The sequence below is a fragment of the Lytechinus variegatus genome, chromosome 2 (assembly GCF_018143015.1).
Source record: "Lytechinus variegatus isolate NC3 chromosome 2, Lvar_3.0, whole genome shotgun sequence".
Classification (NCBI taxonomy): domain Eukaryota; kingdom Metazoa; phylum Echinodermata; class Echinoidea; order Temnopleuroida; family Toxopneustidae; genus Lytechinus; species Lytechinus variegatus.
In genome coordinates, this window is record NC_054741.1 from 10,814,270 (window position 1) to 10,836,609 (window position 22,340).

At 37.6% G+C, this 22,340-nt stretch overlaps 3 protein-coding genes across 5 annotated transcripts in view; 1 reads left to right on the plus strand and 2 right to left on the minus strand.

The window, feature by feature from the left end:
- LOC121407300 (ATP-dependent RNA helicase DDX1-like) overlaps window positions 1-3,078 on the minus strand; it is a 42,557-nt gene extending 39,479 nt beyond the window's left edge. Inside the window, exon 1 of the mRNA XM_041598289.1 lies at window positions 2,989-3,078. Coding sequence (XP_041454223.1) covers window positions 2,989-3,004 — 16 coding nt within the window. The 5' untranslated portion in view covers window positions 3,005-3,078. The remainder of the gene's footprint in view (window positions 1-2,988) is intronic.
- A 38-nt stretch (window positions 3,079-3,116) lies between these two features.
- The window catches only part of LOC121407299 (FACT complex subunit SPT16-like), a 48,792-nt gene continuing 29,568 nt past the window's right edge, over window positions 3,117-22,340 (plus strand). Inside the window, exon 1 of the mRNA XM_041598288.1 lies at window positions 3,117-3,290. Within this exon, the coding sequence (XP_041454222.1) occupies window positions 3,222-3,290 (69 nt within the window). The 5' untranslated portion in view covers window positions 3,117-3,221. The remainder of the gene's footprint in view (window positions 3,291-22,340) is intronic.
- Window positions 5,515-16,234, minus strand: LOC121407298 (pollen-specific leucine-rich repeat extensin-like protein 1). Of its 3 annotated transcripts, none has more exons than XM_041598285.1 (3): window positions 16,058-16,234; window positions 13,178-14,180; window positions 5,515-12,800 (listed from the first exon to the last, which is right to left on the minus strand). In XM_041598285.1, the coding sequence occupies exon 3, from the start codon at window positions 12,277-12,279 to the stop codon at window positions 7,012-7,014; it is 5,268 nt and encodes a 1,755-aa protein (XP_041454219.1). In that variant the 5' UTR covers window positions 12,280-12,800; window positions 13,178-14,180; window positions 16,058-16,234; the 3' UTR covers window positions 5,515-7,011. The 3 variants fall into 2 exon arrangements, with proteins under 3 accessions (XP_041454219.1, XP_041454220.1, XP_041454218.1); XM_041598284.1 differs by lacking the exon at window positions 16,058-16,234 and having other exon boundaries at window positions 13,178-15,230.

Here is a 22,340-nt window from a genome sequence, read left to right on the forward strand (position 1 = left end):
ATTCTTGTTTAAAAATGAAATCGATAGTAGTATAAAGTTTATTTATTTTTAAATGGGAAAGGTGTTGGGATAACACGGAGGGAGAATAAAAGGAAACATATTTCAAAAAAAATATTGGGGCTTACATTTCCCCGAAGAAGTTAAAGGACAAGTCCACCTCAACAAAACCTTGATTTGAATAAAAATTCATCAAGCATAACACTAAAAATTTCATCAAAATCGGATGTAAAATAAGTTATGACATTTCAAAGTTTCATTTCATTTCACAAAACAGTTATATGCACATCTCAGTTAGTATGCAAATGAGGGAACTGATGACATCACTCACTCACTATATATTTTGTATTTTATTATATGAAATATGAAATATTTTTATTTTCTCATCATTGTCATGTGAAATGAAGTTTCATTCCCCCTGAACACGTGGAATTCCATTATATTAACATTTTGTGCTTTAGGCAAGGTCCTAATCATCAAATTCGTAAATTGATATATTGTATAATTCAAACAATAAAAAACAAAAGAAATAGTGAGTGACATCATCGACTCTCACATTTGGATGTAACTGGCTTGTTTGTTAAAAATAAGCGAAACTTTGAAATGTCATAACTTTCTTATTTAACATCCGATTTTGATGAAATTTTCAGCATTGTGCTTGTCTAATTTTTCTCTATTGATTCAAATCAACATTTTTCTGAGGTGGACTTGACCTTTTAAATGACATCAATTTTTGGTCGTCTTGCCATGCAGAAAGACGTACGACCTGAAATTGATGACAACTAGCCCCAAATAAAAAATAACTTGGTGCCATCCCAGATAAAATACATCAGAGTGCAACCCCGAAAAAAGTTTGAAGGTGATATGTCAGTGTGGCTTGCCGTAAACGCATTTCTCTCAATGCCGACGGTGGCGGGCGGTGTGCAAGAAGATCATGCCTACGTACTAGGAGTAGGACATGTCTGGAGGTGTCTTTCCAAGGACCAATCTTCGTATCGCCCAAACCGGCGGAAAGACTTCCGTATGTCCCCTCCACTAATTCTAAAAAATACTTCTTCATAACCCTCTTCTTCCTTTCTCTTTTTTTTCCCCTCTTACTTCCGGTGGGAATGCAGAATGAAACATCTCCAGTCTGTCGCTTTACTCACTGAGCTAGCAGTAGCAGGAATTGATGAAAGTCATGGGTTTCATAACAGTAATTATAAAATAGCTCTTTTTTTTAAGCATCGTGATTGGCCAATACGGGGCACATGACGTCCAACTTTTTTGGTGCACTGCATGGCAGTGCAAAAGATGCGCACCGAAAATTGATATTGCACGCTTGAGCAAACCACTGCGGTAGAAGTCCCGGAAGAAATCCAACAAAACTGTACTGTAACTTTAAAAAAATTTGTGTTGCTATTTTATAAAACAAATAATGCACTCGCTCTGTCGTGTGTAAAGGTAAGGCAGTGTATACAGCCACACGCGTGTGTCTTTACCATCCAGCCACACGCGTGTGGTTATATCCAGAACACCTATCTGTGGATACCGCCACATGCCGCCAGTAATAACAGTAAAACACGCATGTAGGTCTGACCGTCTATATCACGATCAAAATAACCTCATTTCTTCATTAAATTCTTACATTCTAAACCCCTTTGATTTCTTTAAATCGTTTCAATTTCATTCTCACCGTCTTCTTTCCTTGCTTTTCTTGTCTTGTTACAAAAGGCCGCCTGTTAAATAGCAAATTTCCACACTTTTTCTACTTGTGTCCATTCTCTACTGACTCTAGGCTATGTGCGCGTACGTGTGTACGTACGAAACCCAGACCATGCAGACTGTGTATCGGAGCTACTGCGCTGCGCTAACGCTGTATGGGTCTGCCACCACGAAGGAAGCCAGAATCGACACAAGTAGAAAAAGAGAATTTGCTGTTAAACAGACGACCGTTTGTAACAAGACAAGAAAAGCAAGGAGAGAAGACGGTGAGAATGAAATTGAAACGATCTAAGGATATCAAAGGGGTTTAGAATGTAAGAATTTAATGAAGAAATGAGGTTATTTTGATCGTGATATAGACGGTCAGACCTACATACGTGTTTTACTGTTATTACTGGCGGCGTGTGGCGGTATCCACAGATGGGTGTTCTGCTATAACCACACGCGTGTGGCTGGATGGTAAAGACACACGCGTGTGGCTGTATACACTGCCATACAAATAAATTCAGAGAAAGCTCGGTTTCTTCAGATGATGCACACTGGGCACTGGCCGCAAACGGCTCGTGCACTGTACGGCATCTATCTAAAGAGATCTCGCGTGCTCTGCATTTCCACTAACAGCAACGCATTCGGCTGCATGCATTATTTGTATATCAACCGATATTACGACTAGTCTACTTTCCCAGAGTTGTTGAGTGTTGGGTATTTATTTTTCTGTCTAAATAAACCGATGCCATTGGGAATGACACACACTCAAATTTTTGACGGAATAAAGCCGAAAGGCATATTTTTGGTATGTATCCACGTATATTCCAACTTTTCCTTCTTAAATACGGTAGGCCCTATAGGCCTAGATAATTCTTTATAAACCACCATATTTTTTTTCAATTTTACTTAGTGGAGGGGACATACGGTACCGGTACGGTATGGAAGTCTTGCCAAACCGGCTTTGTGAAACAGTTTTGTGACATCTCGTTCTTACGTAGGTAGAACGGTTCTACGATAGACCATTTAATGCAACAGGCCCCTTAATTTGCTCATCATGCTCATGCTTGCTAGTCCAGCGCAAGCCACCACTGGCACCGGAGCTCCCTGCCCTGGCCTGGGTTAGGTGCCGTCGCGTAGCCGGCGTAGCGTCGGAGACACCCACGGCCACCACCCATCCCTACTTATCTCCGATCATTAATCGTGATAAGCAGTTGTTCCCTAACTGTAAGAGCCCAAATACCTATTAAACATATACATCAAAACAATGCAAACTTTAAAAAAAAAATTATATCGATCTACCTGCAAAGGCAGTCATTGTGTGTTCACGTGTAATCGGAGTCAAAGTTGACGGTACTTGCGATTGTCATCAACCGGCTGTAGGTGGCGCGCTAGCAATTTTGGCGCGCTAGACTTTTTTTGATGCACGCACATTTGCATGATCAAAGAATTTTTTCAGGAAGAATTTTTGTATTTTGCGAGGATTTGTAGAAAAATCTTCATATCAGACTCTGTTGAGCAGATGTTGTGCTAGAATGGCGAACATTGCGGTCGATAAAGATGCATTCTACCGGCGAATGAAGAAAATATACGATGAATGGGAGGTATGTACATGGACATTCAATTTTTATTCATTTTCTAATTTTAACTGAAAATTAGAAGGCCATTTACATGCCGATGTGTGCTATTTTTAATGTACACAAAGTGAATAGGGCATATCACGTTTCCTTGAAATTGAATAGAGGCTTTTCTTCATAACCTGGGGCCCGTTTCTCAACCTCGTCGTAAGTCTAACTTCTTGACTAAATCGGAGATAGTGAGCTACTAAGCCCTCTTTACCAAGATCGGGTACAACAACCTCAGCTCACTCATGTCACTACTAGATCTAAATATTTATGACACCTCCGAACCTGTCATAACTTCTTTCTTAATAATGACGTAGTGGCATCACGTGGGTAGACTATGACATGCAAAAGTGCCGAGAAATTTGAAAATTATAATCTTACGTAATCAATCCTAGAGGTTGAAATTACATCCCAAAATAAGTGGGATAATGCAATCATTACTAATCAGCTAATAATACAAAGTAACTATGAAAACTGTTGGTAAAACGCCACAAAACCATTCATTTTGAAATAGTATGGTTGGAACTACCCCTTATCGACCACCTAATCTTCTAAGCATTGTATCTGCGAAAATATTCATCAATTTTACTCAGTTTTCATCTCATTTGTGAAGAAAATTGAGCAGATGAGATTCCCATGTTTCTCACGGCGACTCCGATTCAATCAGCGTATATATCGACGAACAACGAATGCGACGATTTTACATTTGCTCATTTGCACCCATCTTTTGAAACCGACCACCCGCGATACACTAAGTTTACGGCCTATTCTTGTCGATGTGGCGAAGTATTTTGACTCTTCCAAATCAGTTCTGTGATGTCAACATGCTAAATGATCGTCTCACTACTTCCATTGCGAGCTCCGGCACATGATTCGACGATTGACGACGGATACTTGTTCTAAAGCCGTTTCCTATCGGATTTCTTGGTTTTTCAGCGGGGTTTGGGTCTGGTCAATACAATTTTGATTAATTTTACTAAATATTTACTTTTTGTTGCTTCTTTTTTTCTCGTAAAATCGATTCTTACCGTTTCTATGGACACTGCGCCTACTCTCCTGCGCGTATCGTTTGTAATACGCAATAATTTTAACGCGCGCAAGGTGGTCGGTTTCAAAAGAGGTCAGTCAGGCCGCAGCGCCCGGACATTCGCACGTATTTATACAACTCGTATGCATGAAAATTTTGTCTCTGCATACGTAATGAGCAATGACAGACCTGGATTCGCAATAGAATAACTCTGGAAAGAAATGACACATTTTCATGAAATCTTCGGGGTTATGGAGATAAAACTATGAAATTTCATTTGTCTAAAGAAAAATCTTAGGTGAATTATAGAAATACTTGAAAATCTAAGAGATTTAACGGAGCCAAAAGTGTATTGCTACTCGTTTACAAAACATCTTGAAAATTTAGTTCTTTATACATGATTCACCGAAATAATAGCTTCAGAGTATCAATAAACCTTCTTTCTAGCAAACAACACCCATAATGTAATATTCTACGATATATACCAGTCAGGAGCTAGCAAAATATAACCAGTGTTCCCAAAGGCCGAAGGAAAAATTGCACGCCGTACGAACGCGATGTTTTGATTGGCATCCCACCGGGGGTTCCCCCACCATGCTTCGCACGAGTTCCGTATAACTGCGAGCTAGGAAAACAGTGCGCACCCGCCGAGTGTCCATTGTGATTAACCGTACGGTGTATTTTATAGTGAGTGTACCCCCGTTACCAGAAGCCCTCCGACTTACGCTATTGTACCACTCGTTGACTATTGTGTCTGTATCACTTTTGGAAGCCAGTCGTCGTCTCGGGGTCTTTTTAGCAGGGCGTTTTAGAAGTTATTGTATTTGTCTGTTTGTATTGCCATCTTAGTGTTCTTCGTATAATATGTACTGATCGATGTTTGATACTGTTTTTTTTATACTCCAAAAAGTGATCAAGGAATGAAAATCAAAGTTCAACACCACAAATTCACGTATACATGTAGTTTAAGCAACTTTATTTTACCCATGATGATATAGCCATACTATTGGCATGAAATTATTAAATCTCTTTGATAAATCGCAACTTTAATCCAATACAGAGATGGATCCCGATAAAAGGGCACAAGCCCCCCCCCTTCCAAAACCCCAAATTATTTTTTTTTTTGGGGGGGCTTGACAGTAATAAAAAAAAATGAAAAATTACACCCCCCCCCCTTAGGCTCAACATGCACACAATGCACTTTTTATTCTGAATATACACCCTTGCCTTGTAAATCATGTTTCTAAAGCATCATTGAGAAAATCATTTAAAAAACTCCCACCCCCCCTCTCTGAACATGTTTCTTTCTCCCCCTTTCCCTTTGTTTTCCTCACTCTTCTTTTTCTAGAATCTCTTTCTCACTCTCACCTCTTATATTTCTGTTATTTTTCTTCCCTCACACACACTCGATTCTCGACCACACATAGGCCTATCAATTGAAAAATTATGGGTAAATCAGGCACAAAAAAGACCGGTGTACTAGATGAAATTAAATAATGCTCCAAATGGCAAGACAACTTTTATTAACAGCTGACAGTGGATGAGTATGCTTGCAAAAAACATGAATACATTAAAAATACTGTACATCTCTTGTGTGAATACCTGACTTGTTACAATATACATGAGGTATATGAATGCTGGAAAGGTTATCGTATGGGCCCTACCAACTGGTGTTTAAAAGGAATGTTTGTACAAACTTCTTTCTTCTTTACTACTTGTACTTCACACACAAATTTAAAACTTAAATCGTTCTAGAGAAAACAACTTAAATAATACATACAAAAATACATGAAAAAAATATAACCTTTTCAGAGTAACATAACAAGTTTACGAATAAACATACTCTTTATAAAACTTTGTATCAGAAGTCGTTCAAGGTAGAATACAATCAATACACTATGCTTAAAAAATCACATACTTTGATACAATATACTGTATTGTAAAAAGAAACATATACCAGTAGTCCAGTGCATATGTTTTTCAGATGTCAATTCTCAAGTATGTGTACTCTATCTGCACTGGTTATCTGGAGTAAAAAAAAAATACATGTACACTTGTACACTTTATAACTGTGACTGAGAATGATGTACCATAGTATTATTTCTTCATGTCACAATGTCTACCTTCAAGTACCATCTTTATTGATACTGTACATGGCAAGATACCTCTTGTACTTGCATTTAAATTCTTAAAAGCAAGAATTCTAGCACTTTCTTTGGCAATTTCTTTTAAATAGAAACAAAATAAAAGAGACAACTTAAATGTGAGTTGCATACACATTTTTACATGAAAACTACATAAAAGAATATACATGTATCATATACTTTTTCTGAAATAAATTATGTAACAAAAATACATCATCTTGAAAGAAGAGATGTTGTTCACATATTCCCCTTTTGGTTCACACACATGTCAGAGAATATTTGCTAGAATATTTCCTGATAAAACAAGTAATCTTAGATACAAAATAAATATGTTGTTGTAAAGTGAATGAGTTATACATGCATACATCTCTTTGAAAGTCACGCATGAAACACAATTTGGACATCATGTGAGGCTTGAACAATAACATAAAAGAATGAAAATAAAATGACTGTGATGCAAATTCTATAAAACATAGAATTAAACTTCAGCCACAAAACCAAACAATGGTTAAATATAAAACATCAAGCATCATATTTCCATATCTTCATATTCAGAGTCCGTGCTTTCTCTGTCATATTCTTTTGACAGTATATCAACTTCCAAGCCACTTTCAATGTCTTCATCATAAAGGATACTTAAAGTACTGCTCACAATAGAATCATCATCATCCTCAACATCGTCATCGTCATCATCATCATCATCATCATCATCACCATCATCGTCATCATCATCATCACCAGCATCATCACGATCAGCTGAATACTCTGCTATGGTGTCACATGTCAGTGTAGATTGCATTGGTATAGTTACATTAGGAACATTTTCACAGTGTTTGCATCTACAACCAGGGCCACATTTTCTTTTATCTTTAACACATTTACAAAGCCTATTTATACATTTGCTCTTAGAACAAGCACAGCCTCGAGTAAGGTATATAACATTTTCTCTAATGCGATTGATATTTTCTTCTGTATCCCAAATAATACTGACCTTGTTCTTATCATCTTGATTTGTTACATTATATCCATAAAAAGAAATGTTTGGGTATATAAAAATTGGAGAATTAACTTCATCCCATACTGTTGATACCCAACAACTCCTTAACCAGTGAAGGTTCAAAGCAGAATTAGAAGGGAGCAGATCATCTTCATATTCACCTTTCCATGAAGCTAAACGTACTATATCCAGAGCCTTATGATGCCGTGACATAATATCAGAATCTTCTATGCTATTGTACAGATCAATAATCGAATTGTAATTATGAAGACAAGAACGGTTAACATGGTAATATATGCACATAATAAGGCGATAAAAAGACATTAAACCATCATCTGAATTAACATTCAATTCAGTTTGAGCTAAGTGACCTTGTGTATTACTGTAGCATCCAGTAATAAAATGAGCATGTTGGAAAAACAATTTAAAAAAGGTAGGCTTCCCTATATGCGCAAAGTATGAAACAAAATCACAACCTGATGTGATATATAAAACCTGTAGAATCTTCCGAACATTTAACTGTTTATTTATCAAACTTGCCAAATCAGAATCATGGTCACATGCAGACTGTAATGAATTGAGATTAAGATATTTTTCATCCCCTGCTCGGGCACTATATTGCACTGTGACATGTTTATTACCAAAGTTCAAGGGAAGTCCTATCATACCGATATCTCGATCAATAGAATATATGAGAATATTATTGCAAGGAGTATCATTTACATGTAACCAAATCTGTGTATCACTTTCCTCGTGATTATGGACAATATTATGATGATCAATGCCTTGCTCACTTATTGAAACACCTGTCCACTGACTAGAACTCTCAATTCCGACATGAAATCCTCCAGAAGTAATAAAAACTCTACCACTGTTTATTTCAATATAATTTTTTACAAGCTCAATAAATTTATTTGACAAATAGCGACATAAGGTGTGTTTATTCTGGCGAACTTTAAGAAAATTATTCCATTGGTTTGGAAGAGGGACTTTGTCATCAAGTGACTCATAAAAATAGCATTCTTCTTCAGTTTTATCTCTTCTGCTACGTTCTACATCTTTAGGAGAAATACCCTGTGTTCCTACTTGATCAAAGAGGATCCTGACTTCTTTTACATTTTTCTTGAAAAAAGAAAACACCCATCTAGCTACCAAAAATTGTGCATATTCCTCAAATGTTTTTAGATTTTTCAGGGGAGAACTATATATTATATTCATGCCTTCTATAATTACACATGTATTAGACACAAACTTGAAAGACGGGGACACTATTTCATAATTAGATGAGTATCTTTTGTTAAAAAAGTCATAAATAACAGATTTGGTACCTTTGTGTGGTAAACCATCCTGGTTACAAATAGCCCTTGGGTATTCTGCAAACTGACAAAGTTCAGAAATTGGAGTTTTAGTTTCTCGAGAAAAGGCGATTGATCTTTTGTAACAGCGGGTAATAAGTTTCTTCTCCTTTTCAAGATCAGTTACTTTTTTTCGCCGTAGCTTCTCTTTAGCAAATGTCTTTAATTGGAATTTTCTTTTCACAGGTTTTTTCACAGATGTATCATTTAGAATTCTGCTCTTACAGTAAGATTCGTATGAATCTTTACCTATTTCCCTATATGACATGAGACTTTTTTGTTGTGCAGGGGTAGCTTGAACATTTGAGACAACATGATATAAACTGGCATCTTGAACAGAATGAAACATGGATGTTTTGCATACTGCATCATAATATAATTTAACATTGCTGAATTCAGACTGAAAAACTGACCAATTTAAATCCCTATGTAAGGTTTCACTATTATTAATCCCTAATTGATCTTCAAATGTTCGCAATAATTGTGCTTGGTATTCAATACTACCTACTAACTGTTCCATGTGTTTTGGAAGACCACTTGACAATGCCATCTTACAATCCTTATTAATTAGCATCTCGTGTGCCTCATCTAATGCTACAGATGAATAATTTGTTCCCTTGATATTTGACACAAAAGAACCATTCTTGAAATGGTCTAAAACATAACAAGGCAAGGCATGCAACGTACTTATATGTAATGGTATTAAGCGTGAATAATTTTGTCGATCGAAGGCATGAAAAAGGGGAGCCATACTCTTAAGGGCAGCCATTCGTAAGTCCCAATTTCTTTCCCTAATGGCTATATATAAACTAATATATGCTAGCATGTCTTTTCGTAAAAAACCATTCCAAAATCTAAAAGTTTCATATTTTTCAGACATATCACTGCAAAAAGTTGAAAATTCTTCCATGAAAGGAATCATTGTCACTTGTTTAAGGTTATTTTGTGCATCTACAAATTCATTCACCCCACTAAACTGGCCTTTATTGAAAGATAACTTTAATAAACAATCATTAATATCTGAAATAAACTTGTCATTGGAAATATCTATTTCCTTCCCAGCTCGATACTCCAAAAAGCATGATAATTGATTCATGAAGATTGCTTCATATACTTGCATTAAGAACCTATGGGTTCTTTTAAAGTTTGAACATGAGGCTAAGCTTTGTAATGTCAATTTTTTATGAGATGCTTTGGCAAAATCTTTCAAGCCAGCTTCCCAAAATACTTTAACTATCACTTCCTGGAAGTTTTTAAGAACATGCCAGTCTCCAAGAAAAGGAATAACCCAATCTAGTGATTGACCACACTCATGCTTAAGATCATACAATAATCTAACAGTAGCACCGTCACCAGCAACAATTAAATGATTCATTTTTTCATTTATACAAAATGATTTCTGGAGGTGGAATAAGGCCTTCTTGATGGTAGATGGAGAGTCAGCTTTCTCGTTCAAAATATACAAATATGAAAATTTTGATTGCTCAGTGTATTTGTCACCTTCTAATGCTAATTTAGATTTAAAACTAGGTATTATAGTGTTCTCTCCTGATTTTACAAATGTATATCTCTGTGCAATATAAATCACCATATTCAAGAGGATATCATCTGCAGATTTGCCCTCAGAATCAGATAAAAAGAAAATATCCTCACATAACTGGTTCCTTATATATGTTTTATATTGAGGAATATAAAAATCGCTTTTACTAGGAATATCACTATCTTGAAAAGTGGGCAATTTCCTGCGGACACTTGGTTTTTTTAATTGTTTATTTTCTGACGAAATATTACTATTATCATTTGTATCATAACTCCATACTTCAGATGAATTCAATTCCTCAGAAACTGGTTTTGGTTGCTGAGCCATAATGGAAGTGCCATGGTAACTTCGTGAAGAATCTGCTACTACTGCAGCGAAGGAAGCTAATTTATCGATATTGTCTATTGAAACACATGTTAAATAAGAAAGGTCAAGATTGGATAAAACACCTGAACCCTCTCTGATATCTTGAATCCTTTGCAAAAATCTTACTAAAGTGTCATCAGAGCATGACAATCCTAATCTATTCATTATTTCTACCAATTTTGTTGAATGTGATATACGTTTAATTACATTAGCAATAATGATGTGAAATGGATAGTTGTTTTCATCATTAAGAACAAATTGCATTACAAAAATTAAAGCTATTCTCCTTATTTTTCTTTTTTGACCAGCTGCACTTTTATCACTAGGGAAATCCAAATGTTTATCAAGAGTAGAATATATCATTGTATTATTGAAATATTTCAATTCCTCAGTACTGGCTGTTAGAAGACATATACAATTCCAAACATAGGGGTGAAACAGAATATTAGCAGCCCCGAATTCAAAAGTTTGAAGTGAGAGAGGATTTGACAAAAAATTTTCATTTATATCCTTAGCTTGCTTACGAAGGTGAGTATTAAAAGTTGAACAAATGTCATTAAATTGAGAGACAACAATAGAACTTTCTTCTTTCGGCATATCATATGAAGTATCAAGAGATGAATCTGTTTGCGATTCATATTTTTTTCTTTGAGATCTTATTTTGGCACAAGAATTATGCCATGACTCAAGTATGTCAGGCACTGAAATATTACGCACGTATAAAAAGGTTCCCTTTTTTAGTGCCGATGTGTGAACACACAAAATGTCAGAAAATCTATCAAGAATTTTTGATAATAACCATGGTTTTGACCTTAATGCTCTACCATATAGAAGATCACTCTTGCATGCTTTCTTCACAGAAACATTATAAAAATCAAATGCATCTGATAATAAGAAGCCGTTTTCAGCTTTGCATATTTCACTTACAAATATTAAAGTAGCATTTAAACATTTTGAAATGATATCTTTTATATCTGCTTCTTCAGAATCTTCTTCATATTGCATTGATACCTTCTGAAGTTCATTTTTAACATCATCAAGTGATTTTATTTGTTGGCCTTTACGATTTGCAAAACAATAACATGAAGAACAAATAAAGTTATCTTCTTTTATAGACAGATTTTCATTAATCTGGCTTAATTTGGCAATGCCTTCAGTGGATAAACAAGTGCTTACATATTTCTTACCACTTAGCTGACAATCACAAGCAGCACAAATGTTGTTCTGCTTCACAGAAAAATTCAAGAAGCGTGCCCTGTGACACTTACAAAGATATATAGTTTCAGGTATGTTTTCAAGTTGAAGTGAAAATATTTCATTAAACTGGGAGACACTGCACTGCGTCTGAACTGCACCAGCTAAATCACAATCTAAATATACTGACAAAAAGCATGGAGAATCCTTCATTTTTTTTCTACTTTTTTCTGGTGTATAGGACTCATTCTTCAACTTTTTTGAATATTTTTGCCTGCAACTGTTACATATACAGGAAAAATCTGAAATGTCTGTAAACTTTGATGTGATTAAATCTTTTAGCATTACAGACTTAATTGAATTCAAATGGGTGTATTTGTGGGATGTTTTTTTACAAAGGCTACATGGACCACATGAAAAATTCCCACAGGGCTGCTTACGTTTGGTAGCCTTTTCTTTCACCCCAACGAAACATTTGTATGTTTGCTAAACAATATTGTATGAGGTGCGATCGAAGTTGGAAGTGGTGGTGGATGGGGATCAGGAGCTAGGGGTGCAATTGAAGGTGGAACTGGTGGTGGATCAGGATGGGGATCAGGAGCTAGGGGTGCAATTGAAGGTGGAACTGGTGGTGGATCAGGATGGGGATCGGGAGCTAGGGGTGCAATTGAAGGCAGAACTGGTGGTAGATGGGGATGAGGTGCGATTGAAGGTGGAGCTGGTGGTGGATGGGGATCAGGACTGACTGGACGAGTGACACGAAGAGCCGAGGATCTTACATCATGTACTTCTGGAGAATCACATCTGTTTGAAGCTCCTTGGTCATAGTGATGTTGGGCCAGCAAATGGACATCCTCATATTTGATCTGTGGTTAACATGAGAAAAAAAACATTTAGACAAAAACATGTTTAAAAAAATGTTCCTTACAAGTCAATATCATACACAGAAACATTTCTTAATCAAGTTAAATTAAATGAGTTTTTTTTATTTGTAGTGCAAGATCATTTCTAATGATGCCTAAAATGGTGACAATAAACGGGCTTTAATGATTTCTCAGGCAAACAGAGCATTAAGGCCAGTCTAAACCGCATCCATGGGAAAAAAGTTAGGAAAGTGTAAAAAAAAAATGTGGTCATACATTTTACTAGCCGGACTATCATTTAAAATACCCTGCCCCACTTGCCCCCCCCCCCAAAATAAATATAATCATGCCCAGCCACCAAAGTTATTAGACCTAAATACCTTCTTCCTTTTCCGGTGTTTCTTGATCCTCTGCCGCCTCCTCTTCCTTTCTCTGGCCTTCTTGCGTGAAGTAACATATGGAGTAGGGGACTTGGGGAGTGGGGAACGGGAGCATGTGTGGTAGCATGATGATTGTGCTGGGAATCTGGTGTATGGAATAAGGCTCAGGTTCTTATATGCTGGCTCGTGATATTTAGGGGGAGGAGGGAGCAACACTGGATCTTGTTTTTTTACAACTTTCTTTTTTTTTCTCTTTGGTTGTTCCAACTTCGGTTTAACATAAGGCTTTCCATATCGTTCCCTTTTTCTGTATTTTATAAGGGCTTTTTCCTTTTCTGAGAGGATTGGTTGTTGATTAGTTGATTTTGAGCGGGAACTTCGGGAAGTATTACTCAATTTTTTTAATTCTTTAGGTATTCTAGTGGTTTGCTTGGGTTTGAAGTTTTGGTAGTAAACAAAGCGAGATATTAAATTTGTGAATTCAGAAGCAAGTGCCGCCTTCCCTTCAAGAGTTAGATGAACACCATCAACGTAAAAAAACCTATCACTGCACAAAAAGGGGGAAGTGGCATCTATCACATAACAATTAAAAAAACTTGAACACAATTGGTGTAAATTATTATTATAGTATCTCGACTTTGTGTATAAATCTTCTGAATCCCAACGGGGTAAAATAACACTAAAAATAATATCAGCTGTGGGAAACTTCTCTCGCACAGTGTAATACAATTTAGCAAATGATTTGTTATCGATCTCCCAGATGCTATTCTGAAGATTATTTGTTCCTATGTGTATTAATATGATATGGGAATGAGAGTTATCTCTAAAGTTCGAAATGTGATTACGTAAGGATGAGATAGATGCGCCAGGAAAACAATTTATATCCCAATCCAAATATAAACTAAGTTCTTGAAAGTATGAAAGAGAGGGAAGATGCTCCTGGACACCACGTAAAATAGAATCACCAAATCCAGTAACTTTTAAGGATGAGCACTGGGGCAGCCTGTAATGTGAACAGAAAAAGTAGTCTTACATATAAAGTAAAACCCATAATTTTTTTACATCGCAATTCAAATCAATTTAAAGTCTTCATGAACAGATTCAAGTTGAATGAGATTGAGCAAATGAACATAAAAATTTCATGATTAAAACATGATCAGGCCCAATGATATCATTTTACATCAAGAGACATCTATTCCACAGAAGAAGGAACAGTTTCAAGGCACAGCTACAGATTTCTGAATGGTATAAAGTTGGCCACATATCCACTTTGATTGATGACTTTGAAGATAATATGCATGTTAATTTGATACCTAGAAGCTCGAGATTGACATGCAAGGAAAATATTTTTTGTTCATTTCAACGTAAGTAATGCTAAACATTATTACTTAGTATTTTATGCCTGTCGCATGTTGTCTTCCGCATTTAAAAAAAGGCAATTTAAATAATTTTTCTGATCAAAAGTTTGTTTTGAAAAATAGCAGAGAGAATTTAAGATATTGGCAAAGTTTTGAGGAAAATCAATTAAAGATTAAGAAAGTTTTTATATCACAATTTTTTATTTGTGATGTCATATACGAGCAGCTGCCCTATAAACGTTATGTAATATAATGGGCATATATTTTGAATTTTTCAATGGTTTGTGATGATTTTGTCTCTTCCAGGAACAGTTGTGAAATAATTTGTCTATTGATGACGGTAGAATAAAAATAAAAAAATCTGAGAAAATTAAATGTACATTGCACTATTTTTTTACCATATATATGATATGAGATAGCTGCTAGCAAATGATGTAAAAAAATTATTCTTTTTACTTTTAATTGGTTGGATTTTCCTTGAACTTTGACATATATTTTTTCTGCTTTTTTTTTACAATAACCATTTTCAGGGTGAAGTTCTGTTATTAATTAGCTTAGATTTTTAATTGACCTAAACTCCTTTCTAATTCATATCTCATTCATTTTGCGTACCATTTACTGATATTAGATTAAAAAAATTGCAAGTCACTGGGCCGAGTTTAGCATTGGGGCGATTTCGCCCCCCCCCCCCCCCCCCCCCCCGCGAAAAAAAAGGAAAGTATGAGCCCCAGAAAATCCCAATTTTATTCACATGCTTAACTTAAAAATAGCCCCCAAACCTTACCTATACTATAAGAAAACTTTTGAAATCATTTCTCAGTTAAAAATATAATGCATGATCATCATCATGACATCTAACCGAGGGAGATCCCTGGGCCTGGGTTAATCATCATTATGCTCAACGCAATGACAAGCAGCCAGAACCTCACGCCGTAGTCTCTCACTCTCTCCACTCTCATTTTCAAAAGTTAAATCAGCTCAGCGCCTCAGAGATCAAGTACAATACAAATACTACAAGTAAGTTAGATTTAACGTAATCAAAGCAGTCTAACATTTTTAAAAAGACGAGTCGACCATACCCAATACTATCAATAACAAAAACATAACACGGAAATACACGTACGGGACTAGACTCTAGTTATTTCGGTCACAAAACCCAACGTCGACGTCACAGGTTTTCGCGCGGTTTCACCAATTCTACCAAGCAAACGAAGGCTACTTCCGGTCAAATTTGATATTTTAGTCACTTTGCAAACCAGTTTTTAAGAGAAAAGAACTGGTGATTCGATCAAAATCCCCGATGGCATCACAAAGCAACATTTCATCTTTTCAGGTAAGAAGTTTCAATATAAAACAGTTTTTATACCAGTCAGGAGCTAGCAAAACGTAAAACAACTTCAAAATACGAGGAAATAATCAACGAAAATGACATGATATCTTACTTAAATTTCGATGACAAAAAAATCCGTAAATATGATGATCAATATACCAAAATTTAGAGGAAAGATCGTAGATTACTTACCTAGTCATTTCGCCATGATTTCTGAATTAGCCTTGATGCAAGGCACTTTTGAAATTGCCCTGTCAAAACCTCGCAATATCTCGCTACATCTCGGCACGGATTTTGTCCCGGAAGTCTGGATCGAGAATATGTATAAATTCGCACCGCTGAGCTCATTATAGCGCACGCTGCGGCCTGACTGAGGTGGTCGATATGTAGTAGTCTCACCATAAACTAATTTAATCGATAAAAATTCTATCTGATCAGGCCATCCATAACTGGACTTGTATTTGTCGTTTTCAGACCCTATTGACATTTGGATAAATTTGAATCTCTAATTTATGCATAGAATTTGTCAAATCGTAAGATCGATATCAAAGATTTATAAAAAAAAATGTTAAACTATATTTGGATGATGTTTGGAATCGTAAAACATAATTTTACAAATAAAAACGTTATGGTTCTTTCGTAAACTATTAAAATTGAATATCCCGGGGGTACCCATCTCAACGTCCACATGTGATTTTTTAGTCATGAAATGAATTATTCATAATTCCATTTTTCAGCAATTGAATGCCCCAGTCTTCATGGTCTAAGTATGTATGATGCATAATTTACCTGTGCTATTATTTTTAAAAGATGTAATTCCCAATTCATCACAATATTTGCAATTTTGTCATAATTTTTCTTTTTGAAAATTATGCTATGTTGTGACTAAGGCTACGTCTCGTCTGCTTTTTTTACCGATAGTATCGATATCAAGGTATTTTACTTAGGAAGCCTTTCGTGAAACAGGTTTAGTAAGATTGGAACTAACTCCGTGGTTTGTGGATAAAGATATGACTAACTTGTCCAGGTGTTGAGAAACGGGCCCCAGGCAATTAAATCATAGCAGAATCTCCTTACCAGTCACATATAAAAGAATTACATAAATTGTATTTCACTGACTATCTCATCTTGACATTCCCTTGTCATGCTTGATTTTTGTTACGGCTCACGCCAGTGTAATTAAATTATTTCAACATCAAACTCGAATCAAAAGTCGACATAGGCATAGCATGGCATGCCTGGCCCTTGGACTCATCATGGCTGTCATTTGACTATTCATCAAGTCATGGACTTGGCGCCTGTGCTGTGGCTGTGCTAGCTAGAAAAACTACTCTGTAAAAAGGTAGCCTTGGCCACATGTTAAATGTTAGTGATTGTGAGCATTGTTTGTTGTTTGTTGAATATTATTATTATTAATGGCGACCAGTCATATTTGACTACACGGCCAACTCGTTAGGCCTATTATTTTCTTTCTTTTCTTCGACGTGTCCTTTAAAATTGTTCCTCTCCTTCTTTTTTTTTTGTAATATTATTATTATTGTAACAGTAAATTTTGCTGGGTCTATCTATTTTAATCTTTACTCTTACATTTGGCTTTCCATACTTTGTTTACATTCAACTTGTTTATTTCCATTCCTACTCATCTCATCCTTCTTTCCATCCTCTCAATCCACATACATTGTCATGATCTCATCTTTCATTCCATCTCCACAATACATCTCACATAGCAACACAGGTTCATTGCATTTCATTCATTCATTCAGTTTCCCCTCAGTCATGCTTCCTGGTTTTCCATTAGCTTTCCACTCCACATGGTCTTATTGTTTAATTCTCATTAGGATTCAGTTTAACTCATGATCACCCTTCTCTATTCTCTGATTGGTTCTTATTTTTAAATAGGGTTAGTTCATTTTATAGTTCATACCATTTTCCTTATATTTGATTGGTTGATTTCTATGATTATCCAATGTGGGTACATTGGCAGAAGATAAGATTGGAAAGTAAAGTCAGTGCTGATCTGGACTTCATCTTGTCAACTTCTAATTTATTTTGTGTTCACCCTATCTTCACTTTAATAATTTTAGTTTAATTAAAGGAGAGCTTAGTTTGATTGAGTACAGGAGAGCATAGGAGACTGAGTTTGGAAGTGTACAAACGGTCATGTTACAACTGGTGCCAGCGGTGTTCCGTTGTCTTATCCGGACCTGATCCAGCCACGCCCTCACTTCATATATATTTACTTCCAGTCTATGCCATTCCTGTTTTGTCAGCATCGACATTTTCTCCCTCCTTCGTTGTATTTCTGAGCTCCACCCTTTTTCATGTATTTTGATACATTATTATTGGTGAGTCTACCTACATTTTGTTTGTATTTTACACCCTCCTTCATTTGATAACAGTATATATAGTCCAGCTTCCCAGCAGCACTCATTTTTCTAGTCATTTACATCGTAACTCCTGGCTAGATTTTGTAATATTTTTGCTACATCCTTGTTTTGATGTTGGCTGAGTTGGTCGCCCTACTTCATCTGGTGTCTTCCTCTCATATGTCCTGACATGCCAGCTATTGGAGTTTAGATATAAGAGTTCTAACTCTTGTTGTAAATCTCCCTCCTTCAGATGTAGTTTAAACTGATATAGATCTCTTTGCATCCAAACAATCTGGTGGTATATCTTCCTCCTTCATATTGGTGCTCAGATCTTGACATTAGCTTTGTATCCAAGCAATGAAGATCTATATTTAATTCATTTTTCTCTACTTGAGACAAGTATTTACTAGAGAAGAAAAGGAAACCTTCCTCCTTCATAATTATACGAATACCTCAAACCTATTCGCCTATTTCATCCTTCGTCGACATAGTCATGTTTCGAATTGAATTGCCAGAGTTTTTCTCTGGCGAAGATGGAAAGGACTTTAGACAATGGGTTAGGAGATTGGAGGTAGTTGCAGCGGCTGACTCATCAGTGGCCGACAAGCTTCAATTTGTCCTTCCCTCCAAATTGACAGGACCTGCATTCTCTGTATGGGAAAGTCTTCCTCCAAGTGAACAGGCCGACTTTAAACAGGCCAAAGAGAGACTATCCACAATTTTTGGTCGGTCAGATTTTATTACTACATTCCAGTCATGTATTACAGCTCGAGTGAGGCAGCCGGGAGAGCAGATCCCTGTGTACGCAGCTGCCATTGCATCATTGGTCGAGGAAGCTTTTCCTTATGGTGATAATGCCAAGGAAGGGGAGAAGTTCCGAAGATTTGTCGCTGGCCTGAGCAATGTTTTGCAAGTGAAAATCCACGAAATGGGAGCAAAGACTTTCCAAGAGGCTGTCGAGTTGGCTAATAGAATTGAGAGAGCTCATATTTTCGGCAGACAGACCGAAACCCCCAGTGCAGCTGTCTCTCCATCCGAGGAAACTTCTGATCACCCTTCTCTTCAGAAAGTTTTAGATCGTCTTGAAGATCTTGAGAAGAAATTTTCTTCACTGACACTTCGCCCTACATCTCGTACCCGAAGTAGAGATGAATCGCCTCGTTCTCATTTCAAAGAGGACCGACGTCGAGCATTCAGTCCTAGTCCAAGGCGGTATCCTGATTTCCGACGGGAAAGAGAGACGAGCCCAGTTCATCGTGGCTATGACTCCCCAGATTATGAGTATCATAGTCGAGAAAGAGCAGCAAGCCCCCTCCATCGTAATTATGCTGATAAATTTCGCCGACGATCGCCGAGTCCCCGTCGTCAGAACTACAATAATTGGCGACGTTCACCGAGTCCTAGTGACAGACGAGACAGAGGAAGAAGCCCCCTCCGTCGTGATAGATACTATGATGACTATCGCCAACCTGAACGTCAAGGTAATGTGGATACATCCTTTCGTCCTCATTCTCCAAGGAGAGTACATTTCTCTGATAGGCAGGGAAACGACCGTTAGTTGATGTTGTGGGCCAGCCATCAACTACCTCACCAGCGGCCCCACCTATTGCTAAATCAAGTCTGCCCAGCTCAGTTTCTCCCTACATCCCTATCATTGTTGAATGCAAGTACATAATGGCTTATCTGGATTGTGGCTCTTATATTTCCCTTATTAGTAATGAACTTTGGTCCAGCATACCTAATAATTACAAGGGGCAAATGCAGCCAATATTTTGTCATGCTACTTCAGTAACCAGACAGAACCTTGATGTTATCGGAATAGTAACGCTCACCCTTCATCTTGGAGATAGAAGCATCCAACAACAATTCCACTGTGCGAGAGATATCAGTCACCCTCTCATCTTGGGTTGGGATTTTTTTTCTCAACATCAAGCTTCGATCTCGGCACAGACATCTACATTTGAGATGCCGGGAATGTCAATTCCTTTGGCGGGCAAGAGACAAACCACCCCTCTTCGATGTAATGCCTTACTTGTTGACTCAGTATCCATCCCCTCGATGTCTGAGATGAATGTTCAAGCCAGACTACAGTCTCAACATGGCGTCACTCCCGATGGTTATGACGGACTATTCGAGCCTCAGATGAGAGAGCACCTTTCTTCTGCTGCTGCAAGGTCCTTATGCACAGCTCAGAATGGTCTTATCACAGTCTGTCTTATTAATCCAACAGATGATGATATTCAACTTCCGGCAGATTCACATCTTGGTCAGTTCTATTCGGCGACTGGTCAGGATGATGAAGAGTACAAGATAATTGAACCGGTAGTGGCTTCAACGCAGAGCATTTCTTATAAGATCACTGATCTTCTCCCTTCTTCGGGTCTCTCAGACGAACAATATCGCCGAGCTGAACAAGTCCTTTCAGATTACTCTGAAGTGTTCAGCAACTCTGCTAGTGATATTGGTCACACTCACTTAGCTAATCACCGCATACTCACAAGTTCTGAAGCCCCTATAAAGCAACGGGCATACAGAACATCGCCTGCTGCCAAAGTTGAGATCCAACGTCAAGTTGATGACTTACTTGAGCGTAACATCATCGAAGAGAGCCATAGTCCTTGGTCCAGTCCCATTGTACTCGTACGAAAGAAAGATAACTCTTTCCGTTTCTGCATCGACTATCGCAAACTCAATGCGATAACGATACGAGACTCTCATCCTATCCCAAGGCAAGATGACACGTTAGACGCTTTGAATTCCTCATCCTTCTTCAGTGTAATGGATCTCTCAAGTGGTTATTGGCAAGTTCCCCTTCACCCTGACGACAAAGAGAAAACAGCTTTTACGACAGGAACCAGCCTTTATCACTTTAATGTGATGCCCTTCGGACTTGTCAATGCCCCTATGACTTTCCAGAGGTTGATGGAAGTAGCTCTGCATGGCCTACATTGGACAAAGTGTCTGGTTTATCTCGATGATTGTATCGTGATAGGTAAAGACTTCGATGACCATCTCAACAACGTAGCTGAAGTTCTCGAACGTTTCCGGCTCGCTGGATTGAAACTCAAGCCAAGTAAATGTCAGTTCTTCAGAAAAGAAGTCACCTACCTTGGACACTGCATCAATACGGAAGGGATCCAACCCGATCCTTCCAACACAGCGAAAGTCCAAGAATGGCCTTCTCCTAAAACAGTCACACAAGTGAGATCTTTCTTAGGATTGGCATCGTATTACAGACGGTTCATTCCCAAGTTCTCACAGATCGCCTCTCCCCTCCATCATCTTACACAGAAGAACACTCCCTTCATCTGGTCAGAAGCATGTGAGGAAGCCTTTCAACATCTCAAGATGGCACTCATCAGTCCTCCTCTTCTTGCTTACCCAGACTTTGACAAGGAGTTCAGATTAGCGACAGACGCTTCGAATGATGCTGTCGGAGCAGTCTTATCTCAAGTACATAACAATAGAGAACAAGTGATTGCATACTTTAGTGCCACCCTCTCTAAGACGCAGCGAAGATGGTCGACATTTGATCGCGAATTATGGGCGATCGTTTCCGCCATCCGACATTTTCGCCACTTCCTTAGAGGACAGCATTTCACTGTGGTTACTGACCACCAACCCTTGCTGAGTTATGAGAAACTACCCATCCAAGATGATACGACAGGTAGAAGAGCTCGATGGATGGTAGAACTCCACTCTTACTCCTTTTCTATCATTCATCGACGAGGCAGATCACACACTAATGCAGACGCAATGTCTCGTCACCCTTCGACTTCAAACACTGGTATGCACCTCCCTCCTTCGAAGTCTCATGTGTGTGCCATGAACATTAACAAGATTACTTGTTCAGTAGGTACACAAACAGGCTCACCAAGAGAGAAGCCTGAAGTAAATAGGCCTTACCTTCCTCCTTCGTTGCCTGAATCACCTGACTATCCAGAGTCAAATAGCAAACAATGTCTTCCTACGTCAGAAACATCCTCAAAATCAGACGATGATGCTCGTCTTCCTCCTTCATCGTCAGAGATCCTTAATGGCCTACGACTCAAAATCTTTCGTCACCAGCAGTTAGACAAAGATGTACAAGTTGTCAAACACATGGT